A 10,488-nucleotide genomic window follows, 5' to 3' on the forward strand; every position below is an offset into this window, starting at 1 on the left:
CCGAGAGAGGGGAATGGGTCTGCAGGCCGTGTTTATGTGCATCTCTGTGTCACATTACCTTGAGAGGGATGAATTATAACAGAGCCTAATCTTGAATGTCATCTTCTGTATAAATGACTGTTCATTGCTACAAGGTAGTGTGAAACTACAGATGTCTGCTGATAAAGACGCCTGCTTCAGGGCGAAAGTGGGTGTATAATAACCAGACCTGAACTGTAATTAATTCTCTATGGTTTCATTCAGCCTGCTGAGGCGGCCTTTGGATAGTTGAAAGTGAAGTTAATTTGCAGTGGCTGATCTCAATGTCCTAATGTGAAAAAATACAGAGCTACACTAGAACCTGTTGTTGACAACCAACAGAATGCTGCTATTGTTAAACATCGTGATGAAATTAACTACGACCTGATGCCAAATCTTAGGAGTATGTTTGTAGAAAAACTGTTCCCTCTCAGTGCTGCCCAGAACATAATAACACAGGTCTGATAATTACTCTTGCATGCGTGCGTGTATGTATGTGTATGTGTGTGTGTGTGTGTGTGTGTGTGTGTGTGCATTATCAGCAGCGGTTACTCACTAGTGTACTGAGTGAATTTTCATGAAAGTGTTTCCTGCCTTCAAAGTACTTCTGTTATCTTTCTGTCATCTGCTCAATAGTCCACTTTCACAGAGCACACATACACACCCACTAAAATGCAAACACTCAAATAATAGCATATCTTCAGACACACATTAAGAGCTCGAAGAGCTCTATTAATGGGAGCTATAAATCTAAGCAAAGGCGCTTTTCCTGCCGATCTGTAACACTCCTTTCTGTGCGTGTCGTGCCGAGTAGCGTTTTCCTTTATCGTCTGTAAATAAAGCACTCGCACTACGAGGAGCAGTCAAGAGCCTTCTGCCCGATGCATTAACTAGGAAATCAAACATTAATCGATTCGATAGAAGAACACGATGAGCACTCGTCCACTCAGCAGCAGGACGTTTACTGAAAACAGCAGCCGTCATGTGTTTGCTGGAGGAAAGCGATGACGATGAGGAAGCTGACGTGCAACACCGCTAATTGCCTAAAAATCAGCTCATGTTCATTTTGTACCAAAGAACAACCATTAGTTTGTGAAGTGAGTTAGTTAAATGGAAAAAAAAGGATGTGGAAAAGTCTACTCTTCTAAAAGCACTATGGTAAAATGAAAAAATATGGTAAAACATGGGTATAATTTTTATGTTTGGTCAAGACTTTATACCCATTTAGTTTAAACAAGATGTATTGTTGTCTTTTCTGGTTTCTGCAAAACCTTTCCTGCTCGTCAGATTGACATCTTGACCCCTAAAGTTGACGGTCAACAAGTCAGATCTGGTCTACTTTAAAACAAAACCAAAGTAATATATATATATGTCTAGTGTCTATGACCTGCGTGTTGGAATCAACCGGGAGTGCAGCTTCTATCTCTCGTCGACAGTGCTTCAAAAATCATCACATCTTTCTCTAAAATAAACCAGAAAACACATCATCATAATAATTATAATAAAACAATCACAAAATAGAGATAGCAAAACATCAAACTGATATATCTCTCTATGTTCATTGTACTTACACAGGAAAATAAGGAGGAAATGAGAGAAAATTCATTTGTTAAAAAGACCACAACTCCAGTGTTTACCTTTTGACTTAGTGTATGTTTGCTTGTTTACAACAGGAAGCTAGTATTTATATGGCTACAAAATAAAGTCCGTCCGACTCTTTTCTGAGTCAAAAAGAGTTCCTCCCTCAGTAGTAAGTTCTGGCTGTGATGAGGATAGCGTCCGAGTCTTGGATCCGTCTGCGCGACAAGTCTTTGTAGTGAGAAAATTCGGCTTCCAAACCGTCTAAGAGTGGGATTAAAATGTCGCTCCGCCACTCTCAGCCAATGGGCTCACGGCTCCTTCAAAAAGCATCCATTCGGTGTGCAAAACCCCACCTTCACACTTAAAATCCAGTCGAGGTCCAAATGGAAATATAAAAACAGCAACAATCTTTCCAGGTATTCAGTTAAAACAAAATGTTCATATGAAATTGGCTAAAATCACTTGACAGGGCAAGTTGTGTTCTCTGCTCTCACACATGCCATGAAACACTGTCAAGAACAGTGTTGCCAACATATGTTCTCTCACACACACAGACCCACACACACACACACACACACACACACACACACACACACACACACACACACACACACACACACACACACACACACAGCCTTATTGCCTCTTATTAAGGGAGAACACTCCCCAGAGTTCAGTGATTCACATAAGAAAAAAAGAATACTCCTGCACACCCGGTTTGCACTTTGCAGCTCACGGCTCTTTCTGAGAGTTTCGCCCGAAGCACACACACCTCTCATCTATGACCTCTGACCTCTTTGGGCCGCCTCTCTGTGTGCAGGAGTATTCTATTCCATCTGAACCTGCACACGCTGCCCTCCACAGTCTGGAGATCTTATCGTTACGCGTCTCATCTCATCCTGTTCTGCCTCATCAGTGGGACGATGCAGGACGGCGGACCCGCCTTCGTCAGGAAGGGGTGTTTAAGAAGCTCGCTGGCCGAGGCCCTCTGAGCCGGGTCCCGCACCAACATCCTGTCCAGGAAGCCCTTGAGCAGAGGGGAGACCTGGGAGAGGGCGAGAAGTGAGAGAGAGAGAAAGCATCCAGTCAGTCAGGCGTTAACGATACCACCATGTAGGATTGTAAAAGGAGTAATCAGTCACTTTTTATTGCTCTTTGGCACCAAATGGGGAAATGACAACGTTGTGAATCAATCAAACGACATGTACACAATCAACCAGATGGTTGGGTTTCACCAACCGGGTGAATGTGGACAACAGTTTCACACGAGCTCCACATGAGCGAGATTGCTGTAAATCCTGAGTTTCCGGAAATTGATTTAATCAGTGATCAGATTTCTTGACTACAGTGAAATATGCAGACTATAAATAACTTTCTTTTCTAGTCAGAGAATTTGGACTAAAGTAGAAAAGGAACACAGACTTTGTATGCATGTGTTATATAATATAAATGTTAGCATCAGTTCTAGTCTGGCTTTAGACTGAATCATTTTGAGTAATGATGTCTGTGTACATGACATAAACCACATTTCTCCACCAGATTTCTTGCTGTGTTGACCATTTTCTTCTTAATCTGTGTCACACTAAGAAATTGAATCGGACATTTTGTTTAAATTTAAGAAATAAGGCTATTGTTGAAAGCTATAAATAAATGCAAGTCTAAACCTAACACTACTGATAATCATTTTGGTTGGAGAGCAAACACCAGTGACTGGTGTTATTCCTATCGGGAGCTGTGGAGTCACCTGGCTGTCACTTGGCTGGATCGTGGAGTGCTGGTGCCATTCAACCGGGTGACTCTTTTTCTGTGTGCCCGATCTGGTGGCCATATTCTGCTTTATGATGAATCATGCACCAGCTGAAGGAGCTGATGGTATTAGATTTCACTGGAATTGTATCTCACAATTTCATGTGACAAATAAAAGTGACTGATTGGTCTCAATGGTCTCACACATTTCCCCTTGACCGCTGCTTTATTTAGCTATCTTAGTGCCTTTGTGAATTAAATGTTATCAGTAGTCAATATGGTGGCAGTAGTGCTGGGATGTGTGCCAGGGTGGAGATAACCTCCGTTATTGTTGCTCAAAGAAACCTATAAAGGCAACGGTGTTTTAACCATCCCTCGCTGTAACTCGAAAGCAGGGGAGGCAGCTTTTTGTGTCTATGCTCCAATGATCTGGAACACCCTGCCAGTGGAACTGAGAGAGGCCTCCACACTGAACATTTAAAAAAAAAAAAAAAAGGCTAAAAACCTTGCTTTTTACAAAAGTCTATGAATAACTGAGTTTGTCGCTGTTCAATGTTGATCTTTGGTTTGTGTGTGTGTGTGTGTGTGTGTGTGTGCGCGTGCATGCCTGTGTGACACATATTTTGTATATATTTTATTTTGTATAACTGAACAAAGTATTATTTTATGTCACTTTTGTACAAAGCACATTGTGTTACATTAACTTGTATGAAATGTGCTATAGAAATAAAGTCTGATTGACTGATTGATTGATAAAGAAGAAGTTAATAAAAAGGTCATAGATTACTCAACACTCCTTTAATGTAGTGTGTCACTTCTCAACACCAGGCACCTAAAGTGCAAGTTGTCTTTTCTCAAGCAAGGGATTCATGTTATAATAGACAACAATTGTGATTTTTATATGAATTTGATATTGTTTTTTTAGGGAAGATTAGATTAATCAATTAGTTGTCAACTATAAAAATGTATATACAACTATTTTCATAATCAATGTCAAAATCCTCTGATTCCAGCTTCTTAAATGTGAATAATTTCTAGTTTCTTCTCTCCTCTGTGACAGTACACTTTATATCTTTTAGACATTTGAGGGTGTCATCTTGGGCTTTGGAGACCCTTAAACATCTACTTTTTTCCTTCCTTTCCTCCATTGCAGCTCTATTCCCTTTCAGCCACCTGTGTATTTATCCTCGATGAATCCTTCCTGATTACCATTCTTTAACATATTCAAATATCAAGAAATTAAATGTTTATTTACAAATACATTCCAAAATTGCACTGTTACTTACTTCTGTGTGGCCACAAGTCGTATATAACTCTGGGCATATCATTATTCCTTTTACATTAAACATTTACATTTCTTTACCTACTTTCTGATAACACCTTCATCCTGCATTACACATTCCTATTGTCATGTACTTATATACATTTATGTACTTATTATAATATCTGTCCACTATTCATATACATTTTACTAATACTTCTTGATTCATACAGTGCATCCTATAACATCCATTTCTTTTAGAAACTTTGCATGTGCATGTGTCTTTATGTGCCTCGGTCATTGCTATGTCTCAATGGTACTAAAACAAAAAAAAAAAAAAAAAAAAAAAAAAATTTTACTGTCACACAGATATCCATGCTATAATCCATATTTAATCCTCTATCACTCCTATCCTTTTACTGTGTACCACCTACAGTGTGGTATCATTAAACTAATGTTTGTCTGTCAGTAGGTGTGGAAAGGTGCTGTGTCTGATCTGTGGTACTGTCATTGGTCTGTGGTCTGTCTGTCATGATGTCATTTTTACTCACTGTCTGCATATAATATAAAAAAAAAAAAAAATATATATATATATATATATATATATATATATATACATATATATATATATATACATACATACATACTATATATATATATATATATATATATATATATATATATATATATATATATATATATTAAACAAACCCTCCCATATCATCCAGAGTGATAAAGATCATTATATCTACAAAAATAGTCAGATTTAATCATTTCTGTCCGTGCAGCTTCACTGATATCACTTTAATCGTAGAGCAGAATGACACAGAGTGTCGTCTGTGAAACTCATTAGCAGAAGTAGGAGCGATATGAATCAGACCATGCGGGTGCTTTTTTTCTGTCTAACAGAGCAGACCATGCAGAAGAAGCACTTAAGTGACAACGGCTGGCCATGCATTCCGCTTCAGACCACAAACAATCGTCAGCTGTCATCAAAGACGCTGTGGCTGATAGTTTAGCTCATCTTAAAATCATCATGTGTGACTTTGCACATACAGGATATGTTGCAAGGTTTTTTCCTGGGTTGTTAGAGCGCTTAGGTGCAAATGACTTCATTTTGCCTTTTTGGGGTGGGGGGGAGAATGCTTATAATGGCTGTGTGTTTGTGCAAGAGACAAAGAGAAAAAAAAATGCATCAAGCTGCAGGATTATTTAGCTAATATTAAAATAAGGAAATTAAACAAGGGATGTGGTATGTAGGCAGAAAATGACTCAGTTTGATCCTCTGAACACACACACACACACACACACACACACACACACACACACACACACACACACACACACACACACACACACACACACACACACACACACACACACACACACACACACACACACACACACACACACACACACACACACACACACACACACACACACACACACACACACACACACACACACACACACAGGTTAGACTTCTGCTCATGTTGAATATGTGCCAGAGCTTAGATGGGAACTTATTAGGTCACACATTCTTTCTGCCAATAGGAATGATAAAGCTGTCATTTGTCCTGCCCTATCAGGTGCAACAACACTAACAGGAGGCTCAAGAAGATGTCACCCAATCAGTCTATACACACCCACACAGTCCTGGTAAGAGGTTTAATCAGCCACATTGACTGAAAACACCTGTGTGGGTGTTCAGGGCCTTTAAATCCACCAAATCGTTTACAAAATATGTGATCTTTATAATATGATCAACGTGGACTAAGTCACCAAAGCATTCACAACATTTAGCAGAAGGCTTGCCTCAACTTATCAGCCACTTATGTGGGTGTTGACTATGATTCAAGCCAAGTTCCCGTTTTCCCTGGTCTTGCTGTGCAACCATGTTGGTTTCATTTACTGTAGAAAGGAGAAACGTGTTTATCAACACAGGTAGGAAGGGATTTAGCATGGGTCTCAGTTCCACAGTAGTGGTTGATAGAGAGGCATTAAGTTGACCATAATTGTACTTGTATTCTTTTGACACTGGGTGAAGTTCTGCAGTGCTGTGCTGAGTTTGTGCATCCGGTGAAACAAATGCATACCATAAGCCGTTCTCACAACAGACATGTCATGAAAGGAAATAGCTGGTGTGGCTAATAACATTAATGAGCACTGCATAATAATGATGGCCTACTGGGTCATTGAAATGGGACAGAGCCACAACTAATGTTATTAGTGACACCTGTGCTTGTCCTGCTATGACTCAAGATGTCTGCCATGAAAACATGCTTTTATGCTGGTAAAGTGCTGCCTCAGCCACAGGGCTGTGGTTTGACATTTAAAAGAAGTGTGCTGCTACTGATTTGAAAAGTGAACTACATTATTCACTTTATTTCTGTGAAACCACATACTGAACATCTGTCTCTTGTGACTGGTCAGCTCAAGAGCAAATTGTCTGCACTCTTCTGACATTTTAAAATGTAATGCTTTTTGACAGCTTTAATGTTTAGTTTTTTTTTAATTGCCCTTCCTGCCTAAAATGCACTAAGATGTTATTTTTTTCTGGTGTTGTGTTGAAAGAAATGTGTGGTTGGTGGTACATACGCGGCCATCGTGAGTGAGGAGGATGGAGTCACTCTTGATGTCTCTGTGGATCACACCCTGTGTGTGGAGGACAGACAACGCCTTCAGGACAGACAGACACACCGTGGCGATCTGCTCCTCGTTCATCCTGCAGAGGGAAGAAGACACCAGAGAGATTTAGACTTTTCACCACCTCTGTTTTTGCGGTTGTATTAGTACTGCTTTTTTCTGTTTAAAGCTTTGTGTCTATGTTTCATACAAAATGTTGCAAGAATCTGAAAAACTGTCATATAAATTAATAAAAAAAGAGAAGTGAAATGACACCGGCCATGGTGGTGCACATTAGGTAACACTGCCCCCTTGTGGGGAAGAAATGAGTTTTGGTGGGTGAGGGTTTAATAAATGGAAATTTAAGTCAGAACTCTAGACATTACAACACTTAAAATCACATGGAAATATATTGATTTCATGGAATATAAGGTTATATACTAGAGCCGCAACTAACGATTATTTTTCATTGTCAATTAATCTAGTCGTTTTTGTTCTTAATTAATCGATTAGTTTGTTTGGTCTAAAAATGTCAGAACATGGTGAAACATGTGGATCAGTGTTTCCCAAAGCCCAAGAGGACATCATCAAATGTCTTTTTTCCACCACTCAAAGATGTTCATTTTATTGTCACAGAAGTAAAGAAACTAGAAGATATTCACATTTAAGAAGCTGGAATCAGAGGATGTTTTTCGACACAGAAAGTTGATCAGGAATTAATAAAGAATCAGGTAAATAAGCAGAATCGATAATGGCATTGGTATCTATACAATCTTATAAATTCCCATCCCTATTGATAGACATAAAAACGTTTCTCACACCTGGTGTGTGTCACGATGTCAGTGAGAGCTCCTCCCTCCAGGAACTCCATGACGACCCAGAGCTCGTCTCCCACCAAGTAGCTGTTGTACATCTCCACCACGTTCTCATGGTGATAGTCCCGCATGATCACAACCTGCAGTTATCACGGAAACAGAAGGACACAGACGGTATAAATACTTGACTCAAAAGAACTGCAGGTAAAGAGACGTTCACGTGAGTGTAAAGTCAATGCTGCAATCCATCAACAACCGTTAACGCAGTCGGACACACGGTCCTGCCTCATTACTCATAAGCGGATTCTAGTGTGTCTGAAATGTAAAGAGACAATTAGCAACTATGTGTCTGAAATGTAAAGGGACAATTGGCAACTATGTGTCTGAAATGTAAAGGGACAATTGGCAACTATGTGTCTGAAATGTAAAGAGACAATTAGCAACTAATGTGAGCGTGAAATGAAGTTGTGTACTTTACCACCTACATAAAAGTCGAAACTTTCATTTATACTGAAAGCAGTTTGGACTCGTTCTATGAGAGGTGTTTAATACGATGAGTGTGATACCTTGTTTTGCTGCTCTGCTGTCTTTATATGTGAAATTTGCTAAATTTGCCAGTGTCAGAAAAGTGTGAAATGTACTTTTTAGACTTTTGAATGTTACAATTTAATATGTATACACATGAGAAAGACAGCAATTGTTCTCTTCTGCTTTAAAAAGGCACTAAGTCAGATAAAATAGGTCATCTGGTTAGACAATTTCTCACAGTATGCACTCAGTTTCCACTTTATTAGGTTCACCTCAACATTATAATGCAATCCAATGCAACAGCTCTGCCATTAAGCCTAATTTTATGATACCTATAATGTGCAGTTTGTTTTACATGTTTAAGCATGTTTGGTGTTGTACTGGAGTGCATTATATTAAGGGGTTTCTAATATTCCAGTTCAACACCAACTTCAAATATGACCTAAATAATGATTTACACAGACGTTCAATAAACTCCTTAAAAGGTCAAATTTATGGCATAGCTGTTTGATTTGATTGCATTATGGTACCTGCCCACCATAAAGCATAATTTCTCCACTTCCCATTCATTGTCTATGTGAGCAACTATGCAATGCATTCTGGTAGCATCGCAGGAGCTTTGGAGAAGTGGGGCGTTGAGTCGCCTGCTCCTTATTTACATAAAGTTGAATCCAGGCTACTTTATGCAAATCAGGAGTAGGTAGCTCGACTCGCAGCCTCTCAAAAACAGGTACAGGTGTACCTAATAAACTGAGTGTCAAAATATCATATATTTAAAGGTCCAATATGTAATATATTTACTGTAATAAATCCAAAAATGACCCCAATGCGTCATCAGATATTAAGGAAACATGCTAAGTTGAAACACTATCTTTTCTGACAACAATGCTAATGCCAGTATTTCCTCCTTCCGTTTGTGTTTTGGCCTGTGTGTTGTTATCAACTGCCCAGTCTGACAGCCAGGCCGGTGTGCCAGTTTAGCTGGTGATCCTGTTAACTGGTGATATTTGCATGAAATCAGTGAATATTCAACAAGGCCCTGCCTACTTTTTAAGAGCTTTCTGCTCTGCCTCCGCCCCTCGAGTGCCAGAGGTTCACAGAGTGTTTGCAAGTGAGACAAAATAAAGGATATCGCTGAAAACATCACCAGTTTATGTGTAGCCTAATACATGTCCGTTTAAGCATTATCCACACAAATACGACACATACTGTATGAACGGAAAAAAAATAAAACAAAAAACGCTGGGATTCGAACCTTGGATGTCATGGACAAAAAAGTTGACTGACTAATTTCCACATCATCTATACCACTGCACTACACACTGCTGAAATTGTTTTGTGATTTCTATCCATATATTGGACTTCTAGTCTAAATTAACACAGGTTAACTACAAGTCAACTAATTATAGTTGTGTTTAATTTCATTAGACCCATATTAGGGTATGTCTGTGTAGATCCAGAATCGCGATTTTTGTCTTACGGTAGCCTATGCACTATTGTTATGACCATATGTCCATTGAATGTTTTGGAGCAAAGTGCTGATCCTCGTTTTCTCTCGGGCAACTTAGTGTTATCTTAGTCTCGGTTAAGTTATGAAGTGAGTTGCAGCAAAAGTGTATTGATTTGAAGACATATGAAGCTTATTTTCTCAGAGTTTGACTTTTTTTATCCCACACATAATTTGTTGGCCTACTTTGACGACACAAAATGGTCATGATGGTATATGATTACAAAACTTTGATGAGAGAGTTTGATAACATTCAGATGTTGCTGTTTCAGATTCCTAATATGGGTCTAATGAAATTAATCACAACTATAATCAGTTGACTTGTGGCGCAGGTTGAAAGAGACTGTTTGTGCTGAGATAGGCCTACACATTAATAACAATGATAAATGATAACGTTTGCGCATGAC

General features: G+C 39.1%; 1 protein-coding gene across 1 annotated transcript in view; it reads right to left on the reverse strand.

Annotated features, from left to right (window-relative positions):
* Positions 1–1,500: 1,500 nt before the first annotated feature.
* The window catches only part of pak4 (p21 protein (Cdc42/Rac)-activated kinase 4), a 40,144-nt gene continuing 31,156 nt past the window's right edge, over positions 1,501–10,488 (reverse strand). Inside the window, exons 7-10 of the mRNA XM_039788578.1 lie at positions 8,053–8,186; positions 7,146–7,331; positions 3,112–3,181; positions 1,501–2,644 (exon numbers count right to left, since the gene is read on the reverse strand). Coding sequence (XP_039644512.1) covers positions 2,489–2,644; positions 3,112–3,181; positions 7,146–7,331; positions 8,053–8,186 — 546 coding nt within the window. The 3' untranslated portion in view covers positions 1,501–2,488. The remainder of the gene's footprint in view (positions 2,645–3,111; positions 3,182–7,145; positions 7,332–8,052; positions 8,187–10,488) is intronic.

The sequence above is a fragment of the Perca fluviatilis genome, chromosome 2 (assembly GCF_010015445.1).
Source record: "Perca fluviatilis chromosome 2, GENO_Pfluv_1.0, whole genome shotgun sequence".
Classification (NCBI taxonomy): Eukaryota; Metazoa; Chordata; class Actinopteri; order Perciformes; family Percidae; genus Perca; species Perca fluviatilis.